Source organism: Thalassophryne amazonica, chromosome 16, assembly GCF_902500255.1.
Source record: "Thalassophryne amazonica chromosome 16, fThaAma1.1, whole genome shotgun sequence".
Classification (NCBI taxonomy): domain Eukaryota; kingdom Metazoa; phylum Chordata; class Actinopteri; order Batrachoidiformes; family Batrachoididae; genus Thalassophryne; species Thalassophryne amazonica.
This window is the reverse complement of record NC_047118.1, coordinates 30,768,415-30,791,796: the sequence shown is the minus strand read 5'-3', so window position 1 is coordinate 30,791,796 and position 23,382 is coordinate 30,768,415. Positions and strand designations below refer to the sequence as shown.

General features: G+C 38.0%; 2 protein-coding genes across 4 annotated transcripts in view; both read right to left on the bottom strand.

The window, feature by feature from the left end:
• Positions 1-11,614, bottom strand: part of xpo6 (exportin 6) — a 30,302-nt gene extending 18,688 nt beyond the window's left edge. Inside the window, exons 1-11 of the mRNA XM_034190003.1 lie at positions 10,981-11,614; positions 9,342-9,432; positions 6,904-7,016; positions 6,236-6,433; positions 5,719-5,878; positions 4,194-4,271; positions 3,502-4,036; positions 2,546-2,672; positions 2,295-2,404; positions 1,956-2,064; positions 1,671-1,763 (exon numbers count right to left, since the gene is read on the bottom strand). Coding sequence (XP_034045894.1) covers positions 1,671-1,763; positions 1,956-2,064; positions 2,295-2,404; positions 2,546-2,672; positions 3,502-4,036; positions 4,194-4,271; positions 5,719-5,878; positions 6,236-6,433; positions 6,904-7,016; positions 9,342-9,432; positions 10,981-10,983 — 1,617 coding nt within the window. The 5' untranslated portion in view covers positions 10,984-11,614. The remainder of the gene's footprint in view (positions 1-1,670; positions 1,764-1,955; positions 2,065-2,294; positions 2,405-2,545; positions 2,673-3,501; positions 4,037-4,193; positions 4,272-5,718; positions 5,879-6,235; positions 6,434-6,903; positions 7,017-9,341; positions 9,433-10,980) is intronic.
• A 1,629-nt stretch (positions 11,615-13,243) lies between these two features.
• On the bottom strand, positions 13,244-20,210 carry antkmt (adenine nucleotide translocase lysine methyltransferase). 3 transcript variants are annotated; one of them, XM_034190447.1, is made up of 6 exons: positions 20,173-20,210; positions 18,562-18,763; positions 18,180-18,284; positions 15,385-15,525; positions 15,250-15,300; positions 13,244-14,765 (listed from the first exon to the last, which is right to left on the bottom strand). In XM_034190447.1, exons 2-6 carry the CDS (start codon positions 18,721-18,723, stop codon positions 14,508-14,510), a joined length of 717 nt encoding a protein of 238 aa, XP_034046338.1. In that variant the 5' UTR covers positions 18,724-18,763; positions 20,173-20,210; the 3' UTR covers positions 13,244-14,507. The 3 variants fall into 3 exon arrangements, with proteins under 3 accessions (XP_034046338.1, XP_034046337.1, XP_034046336.1); XM_034190446.1 differs by lacking the exon at positions 20,173-20,210 and adding an exon at positions 20,030-20,112; XM_034190445.1 differs by having other exon boundaries at positions 13,247-14,765; positions 20,049-20,176.
• Between the last annotated feature and the right edge of the window lie 3,172 nt (positions 20,211-23,382).

Genomic DNA, 23,382 nt, shown 5'->3' with positions numbered 1-23,382 from the left:
CATTGTCATTGTCAGGTTGCATGGTTGCCTTTGTATCACAGAGAATGTTGCTACGACTACTTTCAGTTTAATAGTCAGGCGTGCACATAGGTGGTGCTTCTCTGGAGTTTCGCAGTGTTTTCTGCTGGTCACCGTTTACTTTTAACACGCACAAGCACCATGCGCACCAGTTATGTGCATGCTTGAATACAGCATCCCTTGTAGACTGATGGAAAAAAGTGCCTAAACAGTTATGTTTGACATGGCCAGATGCAGTTTTCAATGTTGTTTGAATCTGAACCACGTGGGCATGGAATAACCGCAAACAGTACTGCACTTTAAAACTACTTGATACCCAGCATAACATTTGCAACAAAAACGGAATAAAATCAAAAATGACATTTAATTGGAAATCTAAAATGGGAAGACACTAGAACAAGAACTGAGTGCTATATGGGCCTCGAGGCCAATTGGTGCCTGTGCTTATTCCCTGATTCCACAGTGTGAAATGGATGAGATTCTAATGACTCCCTCTGGATGGGATGCTAGTCTATCACAGGTTACATTCTCAGCTAAAGCCAGTGGCCATTTACAGGTGGATGGACTGAGGAAAAAGCACATGAAGTGTCTCGTCCAAAGATTCAGACAGACAAGAGTGTGACCAGGAATCAAACAGGTCTACATTTTGATAACCCAATTCCTATTAGGGCTGAAACGATTAATCGAGTAACTCGAGTAATTCGATAACAAAAAACGTTCGAGGCAAATTCTGTGCCTCAAAGCTTCGTTTAACGTTGTAGTACATATGCCAGGCCTGTGTATGGTGCTGCAACATCCGCAGAAAACAAAACAACAAAAAAAAAAACTGAAGAAGACTGGAGCATAGCAGCTAATGAAATTAGCAACGATAGCTACCGCTTTCCAATGCAACACAAAGAGTAAAATAAAGCCTTTTAAGAGAAAGATGGTCCACGCTGATCATCTGAAATAGACTTACTGTGCATTTAAAGCGAAGCAATGTGTTTGTGTATTTTTAAAAAACACACGGTCTGCTCTACGTGGGGAGGGACTATTGACCCGGTGGCCGGCTGCTGTCTCTCTCTGTCCAGTGTGGGGGCTCTCAGACCGGGCGAGTCACAGCTCTGTCCCCGGCCACTCTTTCCTCTGTGTTTCCCTCAGACTCACACTGAGTGTTTGACTTTTTAATTTTTGCTTTTTTGGGCAACACACAACACTTCACAAACACGGTGACTTAAATAAAATAATAATTAAAAAAACTGACTGTGAGGCTGCATGTTCAACCTCCAGGTGAAATGCATCTGCTGAATTAGAGAAAGAGGGATTAAAAAAAAATATCACGCAGGGACCCAGTCCATCAACCTTTATTAAAAACAAACCAAAAAAAAAAAAAAATGGTTACATTTTACAAGTTGGAGAAAACAAAACAGAAAGCCACATCCCATCGCCATTTCAGCAAAATGCCAACACTTTGTGCCATTGCTTAGGGAGAGCCCTGGACTATTGATGTTGTTTAAAAACGCAGAAGTACTTTTTATCTGATTAATCGCCAGAATAATCGATAGAATACTCGATTACTAAAATAATCGATAGCTGCAGCCCTAATTCCTATGCCACTGCACTACCTGCTCTGCACTACAAAAAAGACATTATAAAAAAAAAAGCTCACTTACCAAAGTAGTGAATGCATGGGAGGGTAGCAGCTCCATCACCTTGGCAACAACCTCCAGACTCTGACGCAGATACCTTTGCCATTCCGTCTGTTGCTATAGTTACCAAAAGGTGGAGGGGGAAAAAAAAAAAAAAATCAGAGGATAAACAAAGACACGACCACCAGCCTAAAACATATCATGCATTGAAATAGGTCTTATATCAGCAAAAATGAAACTGCTTAAGTCAATGAAACATTGTAAGACATGTAAAAGACATGGCAAAAATATGGGTTCATTAATTCTTACATCATCATCCAGAGTTTCATCATCCAGCTCTTCTAACTGGGCCTGATTGTACCTGAATTGTATGCGATTAAGAACTTCCCTTAACAGAAGAACTAAGGCATCTTTGTACCTGTTGAACATCACGGACAGTCACTTCAATCTGTTAAATAACCAACACTGCAAAACATTACACATTTTGTACACCACTTACCAAATAAATAAATAAATAAATGAATGAATACAAATTTAATAAATCAAACCAATGTGTCGCAATAATTGATGTTTGTAATTCCTGCTAGATGTTTCAGAAAAGCATTTTATACAGCCAAAGGATATTTATTTATTTTAAAATAAACTTACCTATTCAGAACACGGTCTCTGTCAGCCAGTCTGCTTTTGATTTTGGTCGTTAGAAAGTCTAAAAAGACGCTCCATATATCCAAACAGGCAAAGTAACCTTCATGAGTAGGCTGAAACAGAAAATTTTGACAACTGACAAAAAAACAAACAAACAAAAAAACAACAAAAACCAAACCCGTATTTTGCATATAATCAAAGTAACACACAGTACTGTACATGACTAAAAGACTACCAATTAGTTTTACTGTTACCTGATTGAATGTGTACTTGAAAAGGAAGGCAAGAAATTCTACAAGGGGAAACTGAGGACTGGCTTCAATCCGCCTCAAATGGACACTGACAAAGAGGCGCAGAAAATCTGTGAACTTTTCCAAGTAACTGCAGGTTGAAAGAGGAAACAGAAAATATTTTACAAGAAAGAAAAACTGAAGTAAATTAAACATGCAGCAGTATCATATTCAAGACAGGGCAGGTGGTCATTCAAACAATCACATCAGCACACCGTTTTAATGATCAAGACCTCAGCTCTGCTCAAAGTCGAGTGAATCTTTGTAACTTTGTAATCTTTAATCAGTCCACTAGTTCATAAGGACCATTTCCACACTAATAGCACTACCTCCAAAAAAGTCCCTTTTTGGGTTTGTGTTCCCAATGACTTCAGCATTGAACTTCAAGCTGACAAAATAAAGACAAAACCTCCAAGAGTTGTCACAACAACTTCTAGGTATAACCTTACAGGTCTCTGGAACATAAGTAGAGAAATTAAAGCCACTCTTCCAAAACATATACACCCAATATTTACTTGGAAAGATGGTGATAAATAAGTTGGGGGAATCCAGTCTTATGTAAGTTTGTATTTGTATTTTTTATTTCACTTCATGAAAGCATTTTGCTTTTCTGTTGCCCTATGACTCTGGAGTATTTAAAAATATTTTTCCATTACACAAAAATTGCCTATTTGCTCCCGTAATAGACTGGCGACCTGTACAGGGCGTGCCTTCACCTTTCACCCTATGACGGCTCGGATAGGCTCCAGCTCTCCCCCAAACCATGATTGGAATAAGCAGGTACAGAAAATAAATGAAGAAAAATGGGTATGGCAGCATTTATGTCTGAGCATATTTAAAAATATGTATTTAAAACATAGGGGTGACAATAATCCTGACCAGGACTGTAATACATGTTAAAACCATCAAAGGCAGAATACCACTCATCAAGTTCCTGCAGGCGGCTCTTGACTGTATGTGCATTATTCTCTCGCGTCAGTCTCTGCAGAAGAAAGAAAGTCTGCTGGAACATCCGCAGCAGGTATTCCTCAAAATCCAATGGCACACAGTTCTTTGACACCAGTTCATTGACACAGGTCATGGCAAGAACACCAAGGCGGGCTCTATCGATTTTGTTTGCTTCACTGTGGTGCAAGTTTCGCCCTCCTCCATTTGATATCGGTGGCACAGTCCCAGGGTTCAGCTGGCCATTAGAAGATGAGGAGTTGGAGGAGGAGATGAAGGATCCCGTCTTGGCCTTGACTGGAAGGTCACATCCAAAACGAGCAAAATGGAAAATGGATGCCAGCAGAGTGGGTGTTATGCTCGTGGACAGAGGGATCCAGCTGAATAAGTGAGCCAGACACTCCAAGACAAGACAACACAGCTGCTGACTCTCATTATCCAGTGCGGCCATGGGCTGGCAGAGCAGTTTGGAGTACTGGCTGCCCTGAAACAAACTGCCCAGCAATTCCACTGTTGGAATGAAAAAGCAAATGATCACAAACAGAGTTAGTCAACACACACACAAAACTTGCTAATATATTGTAGTTAGCGTTCAGAAAACTGTTCCACATTTGCAGCTATGTTACAAAAACACTTTTTTTTTATACTTTTAAGAAGACTGACTCACCACTTTCCCCTGAAGTGGGTGATGGAGGTGGGGTTGAAGCTATGACACTGTGCTTGTCCCAATATGTCTCCAGTATACCTGAACAGGAGGAGGAGAACTTAATTAGCTGCATATTCTGGCTTTAATTTAACTGGAAACATAACTGTTAAAACTGGGTGTCAAACTGCCCTTTACAACTATTGAAATGTGTCACATAAGACTCAAGGTCTTACAAAGGAATATTTTTGCACTAGACAGCAAGCTGACAACACTGCAGAAACTCTATGTTGGTCTGCACATGGAAATTCACAATAAAAATAATTTCTGTGCTGTTGTATTGCAATAACCACGTCTTCAACGCTAAAATGCTTTTATTTTAAAGTACATTCATGAAATGGAATCAGCAAGGGCTGATTTTGGCAGCAACAAATGTTGTGATGTAAGCAAGGAAATGTATCTGTCATTCTACATATTGCGAGACTGTCTTCCAATGTTGTGTCATCGGTTGCAATTGTTTAATGTCCACGGCAGCCCACAGTCGAAAAAAGAAAAATTCCAAAAGTCCTTGTCACTCAATGTGAAGCAACGTAGTACACTGTATATATGCACTCGACAAACCTCGCGTGACCTTACCCACAGGTGTTCTACAGAGACCCAAAAAGGCCGTTATGAAGCCTAAAAATTGCTAGATTGGGTGTCACCATGTTGGCAGTTTTTTCTGCTTACATCACGACCAACCCATAAACGGCAAAAATGGTGGGCAGACTGTGTATGACCTGGGCAGGACAAATGTAACCCAAACAAGCCTTAAAGCCTTAACGACCATCACCTCCTAGATGACAATTAACCACACAATACACCCATATCATTACAGGAATTTGTAATAAAATGCTCAGAAATAAATACTGTCCTCTGAGATCCTCACAGCAGCACATACTAGCTGTTAATCAAAACAGCCACGCACCTAATTATGCATAATTTTAATGCAAAAACATCTTAAACTAAGGAGTGAGAAAAAAAAAATCATTCCCATACCGTTGTAATGGAAGAGGAAACCAGCTATAAAGACCAAACTCCAGGCTGCAAACATGTTTATTTCTGCTCTAAAGTTGGATATTTTAATATGAGCTTATATGTGACTCTGCTCATTCTGTTGCCAACCTTTAATAGCCAGTCAAGGAGCTGCAAGTGTTTCATTCTATCTGGGTGGATTAATCGTCTGATACTTACTGTTTGGTGTCAATATTCAGCTTTCAATGTGCAATGATACAGTACAACATTAAACTTTGTGCACCACCAATCATACATAAGTACCCTGACATCACTCACAGAGAGCTGCAGGATCTTTTTATCACATAATTTCTGATACAAAATCATGTTTCTGCACCTTGTCTGCAACTTCCATATTTGAAAAATTATTATTAGTGGTTGTACAAACATGAATATTTTGGTATAGTGAATGACACTGGTCACATCAAGTTTCTTTTAAGAAGTAACATTTACATTAAGCAACCACAGTTGCAAAAAGCATAAATGCTCTTCTGACCTGTTAACAGTCCGAGCACCGTGGGCACCTGCTCCAGCAGGAGTTTTCGCAGCTCTTCTTTTCTGGCAACACTCAGGTCTTCTCGAGGACAAGCAAGCTCTTCTGATGTTGTTTTTAACATCACCAAACCCAAGGGTGCAAGGGCTGGAGACTGGATCAACTGCAGTTGAAACACATTGATGTACAACATCAATTAGAGAGTGCATTTTCTACACACCCCAACTTGTTAGGCTGTTGTGAATTGAAACTAATTTAAATTTCTACACCACTTTTTGTGGTGTAGTCCATCAACATTTTACTTCACAGTGCCAGTGCAAATATTTTAATCACTGTGGATTTATTGCCCACAAACTGCCTTCTAACCAAATGACCCATGATTTTAGAAAACAAAGTGTAAATGCTTTTTATCAACACTCATTCAACAACACAAAGTTCTAAATACACAGGCATTGATGAAAGGAACAAATTCTTAAGTAGTAGTGAAACTGGCAAAAGTGGCATTAGGGGAAGTGCTTACCTGAAGGGTGCTTGCGAAGAAATCATGGTAGAACATTGGCCAATCCTGGCGACCAATGTCTACGATGACTTTACATAGTTTATTACGAATGAAATAGGGCACAGACTTGTGCTGAGCAAGTAAAAGTTTGGGTAGACAGCTACGAATCTCCATCTTATCTTGTGAAGCAACACCGATCCACATTTTGTTCACCAGATTCTGAAAGTAACAAGGAACAAGCAATGTCCTTTAACAGGTTTTAGTAACATTTTAGTCAATAAAGGCAGGGGCTCTTTAGAATTCATTCAGCAGTGACATGGCACCATACAGAAGAATTTAATTTTGGTATAAGAAAATTACAAAATCATAAATCAGCAGAAAATGCTACAGAGGACACATACGGTAATAAGCAAGTATTATCCAGTTATACATTAAAGTTAGATAAATTATACAGTAAGTGTTCATTGGAAAGTCAGGCTTATTTTCCCAGCTGCATATTTAACTGTGGTTATGCATAAAAAAGAAGAAAGAAACAGGAAAACCGGCATTTCTTTAGTACTACATGAGTTGATATTTATTGTGCACTTAATTTTCACTCTCTGCTTTATGTCACAATGTCAAACATTTGAAAAAAATACTCTGCAGGTCTATGAAGTGAACAGGTGCATCTCACATATGATGAGACTTACTTCAAATACTGTGAGGCTGTACATCATGACATACTCATTCCGAGTATTTGAGAGGAAGAACAAACAGTGGCGCCATGCTCCGGTCTGCTGTGCAAAGTTATTCAGCAGCTCCTCTGCAGAAAAAAAGGAAGTAGGCTTGACAGAGGTACACCACAATCTAGTACATACTGAAAAACTACTGCGTCACAACACAGAAAATGTCTCTAGAAGCAAATAAAGACACCGAGTAGTGAAAAAGAAATAATTTCAAGCCAATTTCAACAGAAGTAATGTAACAAGCTGGAGGGTTTTGTCAAATTACAGTAAAACTCGTCTAAACCATCATCGTATAAACCGGATATTTGTACTCACTGGACAAAAACAAAAGTCCCAATGCTTTTGTATAGTTTTCCATGTAATAAACGGCGTGTCCATAAGATTTTGTATAATGGATTTTCACTCACATCGGACAAAACGTCCTGTCCAAACGCAATGCATTTTCCCTAAAAACCCCTCGCATGTAACGGACAGAGCACTCGGGATCGATGTGCCCAGTATCAGAGGTACAAAATTAAGTTCCACCACTGACACTTGCCAATTCGAGGAAAGTTGGCACCGTATTTCCATGAAAGCCCGACTATTTATTTTTTTCAAAACTGACGTGCACCTGCTAAATCCTAGAGACATAAAGGCTGTGATTTGTTACTTTTAACTCCTTCCTCACTCATCATATTTTAAGTTTTGCCATGTGCACACCGATTTGGATCAAATACGTTTGGCACAAAATTCCACAAATATGACACTAAGTCAGAAAATGATGCTCAAATGACCTGCAATTCATGGAGAAAATTGTAGACTTAACCTCTGATTTGGAGGTACAGTAGATGACTGCAGAAAGAAGACCTCATTGAGGGACAAATCCAGAAAAAACATAATCCAGAAAAACTGCATAAAGAAGCGACAGAGAACTTTAAAACTGCCACGCACGTCAACGTCATTGCATGGCATGGCATTACAGCTGAGTTGCAGAGAATTTTAAGGAATGCTCCGCAGCAGACTAACATAAAGAGTGACTTGACCAAATGTAATCTTTTTAATGCACATTATGCCCGCTGCTTATTTAAGGCAGGCCTTTTTTTCAGAGGAAAATTTGACCCGGTCATTAAATGAGGCTGATCTCGATTCAGGATTTCCCCGTAGATCATTCGGCGCCTCCTGACTATAACTAATCACCTACATATATATAACAGATTTTGTCCATTATATACATATAATGAATTTTGATTATGACAGATAAAATTCGCTGGTCCACCTGAATCCATTATATGCGAGTTTCACCGTACTTTTAAATTTGTGGATTGGATTTAGATCTATAAAAGTTGATACGAAGTAAATGTTAAACTATTAGGAAAACCATATCAAGTAAGGCAAAAGTATTTCAATTTCACCACTTTCTTGTATATTTCAAATAGGATCTCAAGCAAAAAACAACACAGAAAGCAATCTACTCCACATTGGATAAAAAAAAAAAAAAAAATCCATTTAAACTTTTTAATTGCATCATGACATAGCCATGCTGTAGTTAGCCTGGTCTGTCATAACTCACCACTGTAGTTTTGTCTGAATGAGCTATGTTGTACTGTGTAATGGTGAGTTCACAGCATTGCCCAATCTCTCAAATCAGAATTATTCTTATCTACTACTTATTTTAAACTAGATCGGAATTATATATAGCTCATTTGATACATGATGACCAAATCATACCTATTTGTAGTGTATGAGACACAAAGTACTGTGGTATGATAATTTACAACTCAGTAGAAAGCCGAAGTAGTGCATGACAATCATAAAATTAACATGCTAACAGAGTAAACATTGAGAAAATGTTGTCCGACAAGATTCTTCAGCCCATGGCTTTCACTTTTTTAATGTCACTTTAGAACAAAATGGTAAATGGACTGCCTTCATATAGCACTTTTCCATCTGCATCAGACGCTCAAAGAGCTTTACAATTATTCCTCACATTCACCCATTCATACAAACACACTCACACATAGATGTCAGGGTACTGCCATGCAAGGCACTCACTACACACCAGGAGCAACTTGGGGATTAAGGACCTTGCCCAAAGCCCCTTAGTGATTGTCCAGTCAGGCTGGGGTTTGAACTGAGGATTCTCTGGTCTCAAGCCCAACGCTTAACCACCAGACCATCACCTCCCCAAATATCAACAATAATAACCTGACAGTTTACAATTTAGCTTGATGTAAAATACATACTACATGAATAAATATCATCAAACTTTACTATGTTGTCCATCTCATTCTTCTTAATTTGTAAAAGGAGTACAATTTACAATTATTGTTCACCACACCATGTCTCTCATTTTACCAAAAAACCAAGTGTGGACAATTTTTTTTTCTCAACTGGGGCACTGTTTCCTACAAGCTGGAACTCACCTATTTCTCTCTTGCGCTCATTGGTGGTACAGCTGTGAAAGAACTCTGTCATAAGACTCTCCAGTGCACGCAAAGATGCCTCCTCTGAAGCCTAGTGGACCATGAAAAGTAAATATGAGAATCAAACACATTTTAGACACATTTAAACAATATAACATTTTCAGCTGGTAAAATACAGACTGCCATTTCTCTTACATAGAGAGAGAGAGAGAAAAAAATTAAATGTCATGGCATGCATGGTATTTAATATGCCAGCTAAAATTTGTGCATGGTGTCATTTAATTGAAATTGACTATTCTGATCAAAATAATAGATTTTTTTTAAATGTCATTGTATGTATGTACATACAACAAACTTTGTCCTCTGCATTCACAATTTACCAAGTAACTATTTTATCAGTAATATAGTTACCTAATTTTTCATTCCCACTTACTTGGCAGACATATACACAAACTCAAACATTTATTTTTAAATTGCAAAGCGTTACAACTGAAAAAGCCTGATAATAAACAAATAACCACATTTTGTTGTGACAAATATGACACAGTGCAGTTCGGCAATGATTAACACTATTCCATCACATGGGTAGGAAATAAACAGCCCTTATCAGTAACATTTGTCAAAGCTTTCATTTCCCCACCCTGCTCCCATATTCAGCGTCACTTCTCTCGACATTTTGTCTTTTCATTACTTCTGAATGTCCTCCCCATGCCACTAGTTTTACTCGTTTCTAGGGATAGTATGGCAATTTGTTATGCCTACCCCTAATCCAGATCCACGGGACTTGAAATTCCCCCATGTTTCCAAACATTTCTTGCTTCGATGCTCGACTACTTCTCATTCCATACCTGCACATACCTGTACATGTTTTGGGATACGCCTTTCGTACCTGTAGACACTTTGGAATTGTAATTCGAACTTTATTAAACTGAGTGACTGCGTGATTATCTTGTGCATGTTGGTTACTGCACTTAAATAATTTCTATGATTATGCCTGCACACATTTATGGCTGGCCACCAAACATGTACTACCAAAATTATGCACACCTGACTTCATAATCAGGGAAATGTAGATGACATAGTCACAAATTGACACAACCACAGTCTCCTTTGATCAACTATCAATCTTAAAATCTGCATGGGAAACTTACTGTAAAGTTCTATTAAAAGCCTGAGTTTCTTTATATGAAAAGGTAATGCCATGCTTCGACAAGAGGAGAGAGTTCCACCCTGTGCAAAGAACTCGAGTTAGCTTTAAGTTTAAAACACCAGCTCCTGTCCTGTGTAGCAGGCGGGTCTGAATTCCTCAAATAAGCCACAACTTGCCGAGGCTTAACATTACTCAACGCAAATATTCAGTTTGGCAAGATGGGCGTCCTGTCGTATGAAATGGCTTAGGGAGCTGTCATCCTGTCAAATAACTGGCCTCTCTCAAACCGTTATATCGCTTAATATGCAAAGACGACCCTTACGCACGCATTCATACAGTGTTACGTGTATGGAAATATACTAACATATCCCACTCCTAACAACTTTAGATCCTACTAAACAAGACTAAGCAGATATTAGCTTGTGGCATTGAACAGTGACTGCAACAGGGAGTATGTAAAGTTTTTTTTTCATGCAATAACATACTTACCATATTTTGTTGACTCAGAAGCTTTCTTCAAACGACGTCGTCTCAAATTAACTGGAGTATAAGAAACTCAAGTTTGCTAAGCAGCTAGCCACCGTAGCAGCTAACATTAGCTGAGGCTAACGTAGCCGCAGAACCAAGGGGTTCATCGTTCTCTGCTAGCTAGCCAAAGTTAGCCTCGCTGTTTTCCAGACAATATTGCAAAACAAACTTTTTTTTTTTACCTTGCTCGAACTACACGCGACATCAGCTACCGAACGTGTAAGACAGACAACGAATCTGATATTTGGAATAGATATAACAGCTGCATTGTCGTAAAAAAATCAATTTAAAAAGGTTGTTAAATGTAAAAATCGCGTTGGTTATCTCATGGCTAAACCGGCAGCAGCAGCGACAGCTAGCTGTCTGTGCTAACGTTGTAGCGGATGGCTAACTCCCTAGCTTTTCGAAAAGGATGTGGGTGTAGATTCGTTAACGCTAGCTGTCAAACTCCTTGCATCAATTTGACATTACCGTTTGTGATATCAGAGCAGCTGACTTTTGTACACCGACCGTTTTATATATATATATATAGGACAAGGACACGCACTATAAAACATCTCTTGTTCCTGTTTTGTTCTTTTTTCCTCATTCTGTTTTTGGGTGGATGTGCAGCTCGTTTTCGGGTAACTTCCTCTTTCATTGCAAAATCAACCAATCCAACGAGCCTCCGTCAAGTTAGTCAAACTAAGAACGGCGCAGAGTTCCGTCATTATTTTCAAAATATAACACTATTTGTCTGTTGAGAAGCGTAATTATATATATATATATATATATATATATATAATTCAGGTAATAAATATACTCTGTGGAAGCATTTCATTATGTCTTACCATTAAGGATAAACAATGGAATAAATAAATCGTGGAAGCAACTTGACAAATAATTTAAAAATTTTATTTAGAAAAGATGGTCCCATCCTATTCTGATTCACAAAAATGTGCAAAAAAACATTTAACTTCATTAAACCTGTAATCCACTTTGCATTACTGAACAATGTAATGCCATTTCAGGGATGACAATTTTTGTAATTTTGTTTCTGAACAATGCCACAAAGGAGTTGTGATGAAACTATTGAGATGTACTCGGTGCAGACTCACAACTTTAATTCAAAGCCTTTGCATTAACCATTTAGTAATTACATCTGTTTATACACAGCTGTCCTCCATTTTCAGAGGCCTACAGGTTTCCTGAGACAAGTCAGAGGATACATGCACAATCATTTTCAAGTCACTGTCTTGGTCTTGAATGAATGAGTGGATTTATTCGGCACACACACACACAAATCCAAAAGAACAGAAACATACAAATAACATGAATGTTATATAAACAAAGCCTGTGAGTCCGAAAGGGTGTGGACAGAAGCAAAGCTTATCAACGCCCACCCCTGCTAGTACAAGTCCAACAATTATAACAGTCATAATAACATAAACACAAATTCACAACACACTACATATCAACACACAGACATACACTTCAATATTCAATTACACTTCAATTACACTTCATGTATATTATGTATATATATATATATATATATATATATATATATATATATATATATACATATTTATTTCGAGCTTTACAAAATAAGCATTTCTTTCACATTTACCTACATTGGGTTGAAAAGAACAGGAAATACATACGTACAAACATACATACATACATACACGCGCATTTAGCCCAAAAAGGGGTGTGAAGACAAGCTTATTTAATCCCCCCCGCAAACACCCATACGTTATTACCACTACTGAGTGTGACCAATATTACTTTTTTATTATTATGTAATTGATGTCATATATTAGTGATGAATATCTATAATAATAATAAAAATTCCCACCATAATAGTTAGTAATAATGACAATAATATTATTATTATTGTCAATCAATTTTTTTTATTGATATTGCTGGTGTCATTCCTTGAGTCATTTTCATATGTCAATAAGTTCCCCACATTTATTCAGAGAATGACTATTTAGAAGAATTATTATTGTATGCGTCGATGGTAGTTCTCTCTCTCTCTCTCTCTCTCTATATATATATATTATATATGTAGATATACATACACAAAATACACACATACATCACCTATACACACATGCATACACATGCACACATATATATACAAATATGTTTCATTTATTTTATTAATTTTATTACCTTAACTTTTTTATTAATTAATTTTTTTCCCCTTCCCCTCCCTCCCCATACGTCTTGTGTGTGGTCCATTAAACGATGCAAAATATTTTGTAAACCTGCTGCCAGAGAGGGGTCGCCCCCTGACACAGGTCCACCCTTTGCTGAATGTCGACATTATCATCAGTCATTAAGAAATATAGTTTGGTACTGTTTGTGGACTATCTATGACTAAATGTTATGGTGTTATGGGGTAAAATAACAAGGATGGTGACAAACATCAATTTCAGTTTGTACAGGGGTCACAAGTTAAAGTTGCTTCAATTTTAAAAAGGAATAGTTTGCGCCATGTGTCCTGCTTTATCACTTTACAGGGTAACATATGTCACGTCACAGAATCCAATGGACGGTGACATTGTTTGACCTTTACTTTGGAGATCAAACATTCAACACAGTCAAAACCATTCTATTTATTAATCCTATTAGTTCAATATTGTTAGCCACACACATTTTTTAACTAAATGCTACACTCAAGAGTGCATTCTTTCCTGAGGTAATAATTACAACTTCAGCTAAAAACAGAGGGTAGTCAAAGTTCTGACATTTATCCCTATTGGATCTTTGCGATGTTATTAGGTGTGGATGAAAACTGTAATAAAGAATAAGATGAATGGAGAATTATGCTCTCACAGTAAAATAATAACAATAATAACAATGTGATAAAAAGAAAAATTTGGAGGAACATTTGAATCACTAACAATATTTGCTCAACTTTTCCCTGATCCCAGGACCATCTCTCTCATTATCAGCTTGAAAGCAGAATTATCAGTTCCAGACAAAAAAAAAAATCATATGTAATACTACTGTATAATTACCAGACTTAAAAAAAGGTGTGACATGAAAAAATTGCAGGCAATTAGAGTTGCCAAATTACATGGGTTTTATGGCAGGTCAATGGAGACAATGCCTGTGCATATTATGGTTTAAACACCTTAATTAAAGCGGTTCAGTTCAGTTCACATCACAGTTTAATCACAAGTATTCAAATCACCAGTATTATAGAAGAATCTTTTAAACAAATGGGATGCATTAATGGCTGCACAGTCAAAATTCTTATTTGAAGGCCTTGTCATTAAAGACACATTTACAGGAGAACAGCTTGAACAGTGCAGTCTGTGTTGAGTCCAGATATTTTACAGCATATCAGATGGATACTTTCCCCAAGCATTACAAAATGGCAAGAAAGACACAAATATTGCCATCCTAATGATATTATCAATCCATATTATTGATTGATAATATCACTGATATTATTCAACAATATTATTATCAAAGTTGGTGGATTACTGCAAACATCAGTGTAGATGCTTAAGCTCTGAAGTGGATCCTTTTTCCTTGGATACTTTATTGTCAAAGTCAACAGTTGCACTAGTACAGGTTCTCGTCTTCTTGCAGCTGTGCTGTCTTTGTGCTTGGACGCTATATGCCCAGGCTTTGTGCACACCATGCCCCTCAGTGCTGCAGGGCGCCCAGTCAGGGAAAGGAAAACGACCAGCTACCACTAAGGCATCATCAGGAAGCTCAGCTTGTAATTTTTCCTGCAGCAATGACAACTAGCAACACAGATGTATAACAGAATTAATGCCATATTCACCAGAGAAACTGGAATATAATAGATTTTTAGAACCACCATTTTCCCATGAATAATGATTATTGAACTACTTTGATGGCATCTAAATCTAAAGACTATAGACAGGTCACGACATTCAGCAAAATGCTGCTGGAAACAATATTAGACATTATTTGGTGTTTTATTAGTGAATTCACAATGAAAGTGACACACCAATGAGATTAAAAGCAATGCCACAAATTCACTTGACCCTATCACAGTTTAAAGTTTTTTTTTGTTTTCTTATTGCAGGTTGTATTTACAGTGAAGTCCAAGGAATATTCTCCTCAGTTTGCACAGAGTCTTAAAGGTGACCCACAACACCTCATCCCAACTCATTATACACACACCTCATTGGAATATTTTTTTAAATGCTCCACTGAAAGCCCCATTTTACAAAACAGGTCCATTTTTGTTGAATTACTCACCACACTGGGAGCCAAAAACACTGTGACATTCTTGCAATCAGTCAAGTCAACCTACAATGAGATAGAGCTGAAATGTGAATAAGCCAAGAACCAGAAGTGGTGTTAACACAATAATACTATAAATAACTGTTAAACCTTCCAGAGATCTTCACGCCGGTATGTCACTTTCCCATGATGTCCTGCTCTCCAGGCATTAAAACAGGCCAGTTGAATCAGCCAGGGGTTTAGCTCATAACCAATGGAAGGAGAGAAGCCCTGCCGATAGGCTTCCAAGACCTGCCAGTTTAAAGTTCATGAAAATCAAAGAGTAAACACAGTGAAAACTCATATACTGCTAAGACAAATGAGAATTACCTCCTTCTACACATTTTTCACAGTGCCAGTTGCTCAAAAATAATTAAATTTGACATAAAATGCATCTTTGAGGATTAACTACACCCAGAAACAAATTTAGCGTAGACCGTTAAAACACCATTTCCAAAAACATTTGGATGCTGCGTCAAATGTACCACACATACAAAGTTAATGTGACAATTTGCAAACCCTTTAAACTGAAAAATGAATTAAAAATTGTACAGACACCATTTGATAAAGTGTCACATTTTATTGTTTTTCAAAAATACATGCTCATTTTGAATATGATGATAGCGACACATTTCAAAAAAAGTTGATACAATCATGTGTTCCCCACTGTACTCTTATTTAAAAAAAACTCTTTGGAAGTTTTTAACACTGAAAACACATTTCTGAAGTTTAGAAAGTAGAATGATCTATATTGCTGTATTCTGTATTTTGCAATGCATAATCCATGACATATTCTCAATTGGAGACAAATCATGACATCAGGAAGGCAGGCCATTTTTGCACCCGCACTGTGTGTCCACAAACCATTCACTTTTAAATTGGACAGAATGTGGTTTTGTGTGTATGAGAATGTAGTATATTTAGCTTTGAAAATATGTTGGGTTTTTTTTTGTTTTTTTTTTTTTGTTTTTTTAGCATTAATGATACCCTCACTGCTATGTACGCCATCCATGCCATAGGCACTGTTATGGGGGTATGGTATCAGCTGATCAGGCGCACTTCTTTTCTGTAGTTTAAAATGGTTTATTTTCTTATTTTACTTGAATATTTTATGCTTATATTGTCTGCATATTTGGTTTTGTTGTTAGTTGTCTTATCATTCTTATTGTGTATTGCTTTTTTAAATTGTGGTGTTTTATGTCAAATTGGTATTACAAAGCACTCTGAAATGTATTTATCCTGAAAGTGCTATATTTAATAAAGTTATTATTATTATTCTTAGATGTGATCATGCAAAGAGAAGAGGGCGGAGCTTACAGGACAGCGGCGATGTATGCCTTCTGTTTTGTAGAGTGCAGCTTTAACTGACGTCTGACAATGGTTTACTGATGTGTTCTTCAGTCCCATGTTGTCTCACAAACACACACACACCTGTTTTTCATGAAGTGACATCTAGGGCTTCAAAGGCCATACACATTCAGGTGTTTGTGTGCTTGTTCAGATTTCTTGAATCTTAAAGATATGGCATGGTGTGGATTCGATAAGGACTAAAAAAAAAAAAAATCACATACAATATATAAATACAGTATTAAATACACTTATTTCCAATGCCTATGTACTTTCTGTTGAAGAAGCACTTATTGTTGAAGCACTTCGAGACTGCAAACTTACTATTCGAATCTAGGTTATAATTGATTTGATTGTATTAGCAAGCCAAATACTTGAAAATAATGTGGAAAGGTATAGGTGGTGTGGTGCTCAAGATGGTTGAAACTGGTGTTGGGGGGGGAGGGGGGGCACATCTCAGCGTGCCCTCATCAAATTTTACACACACACACACACATATATATATATATATATATATATATATATATATATATATATATATATATATATATATATGCATAGTGTACTTGAAAATAATGTGGAATCGCATATGTGGTGTGGCACTCCAGTTGGTGGAAACATACAATTTGTTGGGGTTTCTTTTTGGGTGTGTGTGGGGGGGGGGGGGGGGGGGGGCATATCTTTAGTGTGCCCACTTCAGATTTTACTCACTCACTCACTCACTCACTCACACTCTCTCTCTCTCTCTCTGTCGTTCTTTCTTTCTATCGGTATATTCAAACAGCCAAAAAACAATTATCTCTTTTTGGTCTGTTCTTATTTTTTTGTTTGTTTTTTAGACTGAGCTATATTTTGCTTTTAACATCGTTATCAGGTCTGGATAACTGGTTCGGCTGGACGCAAATGCAGGATCTGACAACAAGCTCAGGTAAAAACAGTTTACTGAAACAGTAAATAGGGTCTGGTACACAATAAAGCAGTCCACCAAGAGTAATACAACCAAAAACATCAATCAAAGGCATGGTCGAGGATACAGGCAGGTAATCGGAACACACAAGAGGCAAGCAGGTCAAGAATACAAACAGAGCTGGAGAGAAGGCACTAGGCGCATCAATCTGGCGAAGAAGCAAGAGAACTGAGGGACTTAAATACACCCAGGTGATGAGGTGCTGATTGGGAACAGGTGTGCAAGGAAGAACCAGAAGGGAGGCGTGACCAGAGAGCAAGGGAAACACCCACCACCAAGAGTCAGCAGAGAGAGACGAGAGAGAAAGGGACAGGCAGACCCCAACAGGAAAAACCCCGGTGAGCAACTCAACAAAACCAAACCAAGACCAGAAAACCGAATACCCAAATCCTGACAATAGCTGCTTACAGTTTTTTCATGGAATAATGGATGGGGGCTGTTTTGTTGTTTGTATATTTAAAAAATGCATTAAACAATTGCAGTATGATGACACTGTGCTGATTTTAGGGATGTCATCTTATATTTATCTACACAACTGTTCAACATTGTAATAAAGCACACAAAATTAGCCTTCTGTTCAGCATATACTTACAATTCGGCCATCACCAGAACCCAAATCCACAAGGCTTCCCTTTCGACCTTGAAGTAATTTCATTACATTATGAACTTGGGCCTTACTTGCAGGAATGTATGGCACCTGGGAAAACATTACAGACCTGCTCAGAAGTGGGTACTGGTGACTCCACAATTCATAGTTACAGTAATAGTTAGTGTTCTGGAGTTTGCTGAAAACGGATGCAATAAAATTCTTAGAGACGGAGCTGTGTTTGCTTGTTGCCATGTTGTATGTTATAAAAGCAATATGTTGTATATAGACAGACATATGCATACATATCATGCTGGTTGGACCCCATGAACAGATGATGCTAACCCAGTGTTAATGGAGATCCTAATACATAAAGTAAAACATATACCTGTAGCCTTAGGGGGACTCTACGGAAGCCTGGCTGAAGGATTCCCGCCCACACTGCATAGACAATGAGCCCAGTTCCAGCTGCTATCTGAGCAACACCCCAACCTCCAAGCTGCCTGGTCTTTAGCTCTGTGAGGACTTCATCTGGTGTGTCATCATCCATTACTCATAGAATGTGTAACATAGGGTCCGACTTAGTGCACCTACAAAGAAAATATCAAAACTCTCAGGGAAAATGGTAGCATCTGATAAAGTAATTGAAAAAAATACAATACCATTTTTTAACTGTCTGGTTTATACTTTCATTTGTCCCTGCTGCTACTCATTTTTTTCACATTGTGTTCATTCAGAATTCAACAGGCCATTTTCTGAGTTGGTTAAAAAGAATGTATTTTTATAAATGTGTGGGGAATGGTTTCTGCATCAGCAGGTGATTAAAAGGCATCAGCACTTCTTTTTCCAATTCCAGCTGCAGGATATATGATTTATAGACATTTGTACAAAGACAAGACACTTCATCTGCAGTGGCCCACTCCACCCAGCTGTAAACAGGTACTTCACCTGGGGAGTAACCTATAATGAAATGTTGTTCTATCCAGTTGTCAATTTTCATTAACTTCACACTAACGAAACCGGAAGTAAGCACCAACCCGATGGGCCTCGAATTCACTCTTACAACTTCAGCTCAGTTCACTGATAATGTTGACTTCCTGTTCTGGGATCAGTTCATCACTCTTTCCTTCCTACCCTGTATGGCAGTGAATACACAGAGATTTGAATGATTCTTTGTATTTAATGCGAGTCAAAAACACTGTCAAATTTAACCTGGAGCCAAACAAACAGCTATTTCACACATTCAAATTATATCCTTTTATTCACTCGAAGATTCTTCAGGATTTGTTCAGTTGCAAAGAAGACACCAGTACGTTCTTTAATGTCCTTGTGGCCCTGGCCATGAGCTATCGACACATCTACAACATCACTGTGGATCCTGGACAGCAACCACCCAGGCAGACAAGTGGCCTATCCCCACATCTCTACAAATGAGACAAGATGTGCGTGTAAACGTCTAGGAAGCCAAAGACATATTCTTTGGCTTGTAAATGTTTACATATCCATTTCTTGACTTATCCATATAAAACTGGCTGTGAAAGTGATGATCTGTATTAAGAATATTTATGTTCAGCTAGTCCAATTACTTATGGCCTCTGAAAACACGAACTGTGAATAAAATGGCTGCAATTGCTAAATAGTTAATAGAATGTTTTTGTTAAAACCTTCTGAATTAAAGCTGAAAGTATATCCTTCAGAGACACCTTGATTTCAACTCTATTGTGAAGATGTACAAAGGCAAAACTGTCAGACTGTATGCCTAAAGCCTGCTATATAAAGTAATCTGTTTGTGTACTTGATTCATTTTCTACGGAAAGTTTTTCAAGTTTTGTTACATTTCTAACATCTCAACATACGTGCATCACGAAAATTCACCTGCACTTAAAGTAGTTCAAAATGCGAACAACGCCACATTCATCCCTTTGAAAAAAAAACACAGCTGGTTTGACAGAAGGTTAAATTTAATCTCCAAACACACGCCAAATAAACAAAATATGACCTACAGCGGGCGGACACATTTCAGAAGAGGACCCTTCCTTTACTAAAAACCTCCGACTATTCAGGAGGCAGCACATATTAGTTCCGATAACTAAAACGGTCAAAAAAAAAAAAAAAAAAAAAAAAAAAAAAAATTAAATGCGTTAATAAAAAGTAAACTAGGAATGATTTCAGAAAAAACAAAATCGCAATGATAAAAAGTTTCTAGTTACCATTTAAATATGTCTGCAATGAATTTAAAGAGTAGAGACTGCATTTGGCAAAGTGGAATGCTGGCAGGAATTGAGACCATTCAATTCTAGGGTCTCTCTCTCTCTCTATATGTACTAAATATAGTGCTGCTTGAAAGTTTGTGAATCTCTTGAATTTTTTTAGGACATCAAAAAACAAAAACTCAGCCGTTTTATATTCAAATTTCTAAAATTATGCCCTTTATACTGTACTCAGTGAACGTAATGTCTACATACAGAGTGCCACACTGTATTTCTTCATAACTGATGCAGGGCATAATCGGTGTCTTGAAAAGTGTTCATGTATCCATCCCTGACTTGTCTGAAGACGACTGGATGTAAAAGTGGCAGTTTGTTATACGAAAGGGTGCACTTACTTATTTACACCATCATTTTGGCTTTTAGATTTTTATTTAATTCATGATGTACAGACATTTCAAAATACTCTTACAGTTCATTATTGGTGAGCCAAGATTTCAGGAGAAGGATAATCCACTTACCTTCAAAATGCACTTGGAAGACTAAGTGCATCTGTAGTGGGTGTACACTGCTTCTGCGTTGACTTTGTATTTGACTTTCCACTCGCTCCACTCAGGATGCCAACTCACAATCTCCACCATGGACATGGATGCGCTAACCTGTCAGCCAAATGTTGGGCTCTGAAGGACTCTGACCATGAGAAACAAAATTCTCTGGTCTGACGAGGCAAAAATTGAATTCTCTGGTGTGAATGCCAGGTGTCATGTTTGGAGTAAACCAGGCACCATCCTTACAGTGAAGCATGGTGGTGGCAGCATCATGCTGTGGGGATGTTTTTCAGCAGCAGGAACTGGGAGACTAGTCAGGATTGAGGGAAAGATTAATGCAGCAATGTACAGAGACATCCTGGATGAAAACCTGCTCCAGAGCACTCTTGACATCAGATTGGGGTGACAGTTCATCTTTCAGCAGGACAATGACCCTAAGCACACAGCCAAGATATCAAAGGAGTGGCTTCAGGACAACTCTGTGAATGTCCTTGAGTGGCCCAGCCAGAGCCCAGACCTGAATCCAATTGAACATCTCTGGAAGGATCTGAAAATGGCTGTGCACCGACGCTCCCCATCCAACCTGACGGAGCATGAGAGGTGCTGCAAAGAGGAATGGGTAAAACTGCCCAAAGATATATGCACCAAGCTTGTGGCATCATATTCAAGAAGACTTGAGGCTGTAATTGCTGCCAAAGGTGCATCAACAAAGTATTGATTAAAGGATGTGAGTACTTGTGTAATTTTTGAGTTTTTATTAGCTCTTCCACAAAAATTGGAGGTTATGTTTTCAGCCCTGTTTGTGAACAGTCTGGAACCCACAATTTTCCATATATCATTACGATTTTTTTTTTTTTTTTTTACAGAAGATTCATATCCTGATAGGCAAGAACTGATTGAATTTTTCAAGGTAATAGGTCAAAGTCAGGACAAATCTTGGAAAAATCCCTATCCTTTAACAAAACAAATTTTCAAAAATTCACAGCTATCAAAAATGACTGAATTGCTTTCACATTTGACAGTGTTATGCAGGACCATAGCCTTTATCAACTGACAAAGTTTGATCCGGATCCGATCCAGATTACAAATTTTGTGGCCATTTAAATTTAACATTGAAAACCCCATTTAATGTACAGTTGTGCTCAAAGGTTTATATACCCTGGCAGAATTGTTGCTTTTTTTTTTTTGGCCATTTTTAAGAGAATATGAATGAAAAACATTTTTTTTCCCCCACTCACGGTTAGTGGTTGGGTGAAGCCATTTATTGTTAAACAACTGTGTTTCCTCTTTTTAAATCAAAATGACAAGAGAACTACCCAAATGAACCTGATCAAAAGTTTACATACCCGTTCTTAATACGGTGTATTGCCCCTTTTAACATCAATGACAGCTTGGAGTCTTTTGTGGTAGTTGTGGACGAGGCTCTCTGATGGTACAGCTGCCATCGAATACGTTTCTGACTTCATTTACATCAATTACACAAATACAAACAGTATGGCACTTTATGGTAAATCTGCATGGACTAGACAGTTCTCAAAAACTGAGTGACTGTGCAAGAAGTAGAAGAGTGAGAAAAGACACCCAGCCAACCCAGGAGAAATGGGCTTATGTGGCTGTGATTGGAGAAATTGTGCACAGTGCAAGCTTTGCATTTTGCATCACTACTCTTAGCTTCATAGTGGAGTAGAGCAGAGAAGGATTTTCTTTCACCAAAACAGATCAAATCCAGGCTTGCATCTCAGATGTACCTTCTGGCAATTTGTAGCTAAACCTTCAGGTCACCAAGCCACCCAGAATAAATTATAGGCTTACCCCTTTAACATCGACAGCTTGGAGTCTTTTGTGGTAGTTTTGGGCGAGGCTCTCTGATGGTAAAGCTACCACTGAATATGTCTTGGACTGTATTTACATTAATTACAAAGAAATACAAACAGTATGGCACTTTATGGTAAATCTGCATGGAGTAGACAGTTCTCAAAAACTGAGTGGCTGTGCAAGAAGACGAGTGAGAAAAGACACCCAGCCAACCCAGGAGAAATGGGCTTATGTGGCTGTGATTGGAGAAATTATGCACAGTGCAAGCTTTGCATTTTGTATCACCAGTTATCCATCTTCATGATGAAGTGGTATAGAGGAGGATTTTCTTAAAAAGATGACCTGAAAGTTTAGCTACAAATTGCCATAAGGTACATCTGAGATGCAAGCCTGGATTTGATCTGTTTTGGTGAAAGAAAATCCTTCTCTGATCTACTCCACTATGAAGCTAAGAGTAGTGATGCAAAATGCAAAGCTTGCACTGTGCACAATTTCTCCAATGACAGCCACATAAGCCCATTTCTCCTGGGTTGTCTGGGTGTCTTTTCTCACTCTTCTTCTTGCACAGCCACTCAGTTTTTGAGAACTGTCTACTCCATGCAGATTTACCATAAAGTGCCATACTGTTTGTATTTCTTT

What these genes read in the sequence shown, in the direction of transcription:
- antkmt (XM_034190447.1), bottom strand. Translation starts at nt 18,723, where the DNA reads ATGGATGATGACACACCAGATGAAGTCCTCACAGAGCTAAAGACCAGG. An exon ending in GAGTCCCCCTAAGGCTACAG is followed by an intron (nt 18,285 to 18,561) that starts GTATATGTTTTA and finishes ATGTTTTCCCAG; the next exon opens with GTGCCATACATTCCTGCAAG. An exon ending in GGCGTGAAGATCTCTGGAAG is followed by an intron (nt 15,301 to 15,384) that starts GTTTAACAGTTA and finishes ATCTCATTGTAG; the next exon opens with GTTGACTTGACTGATTGCAA.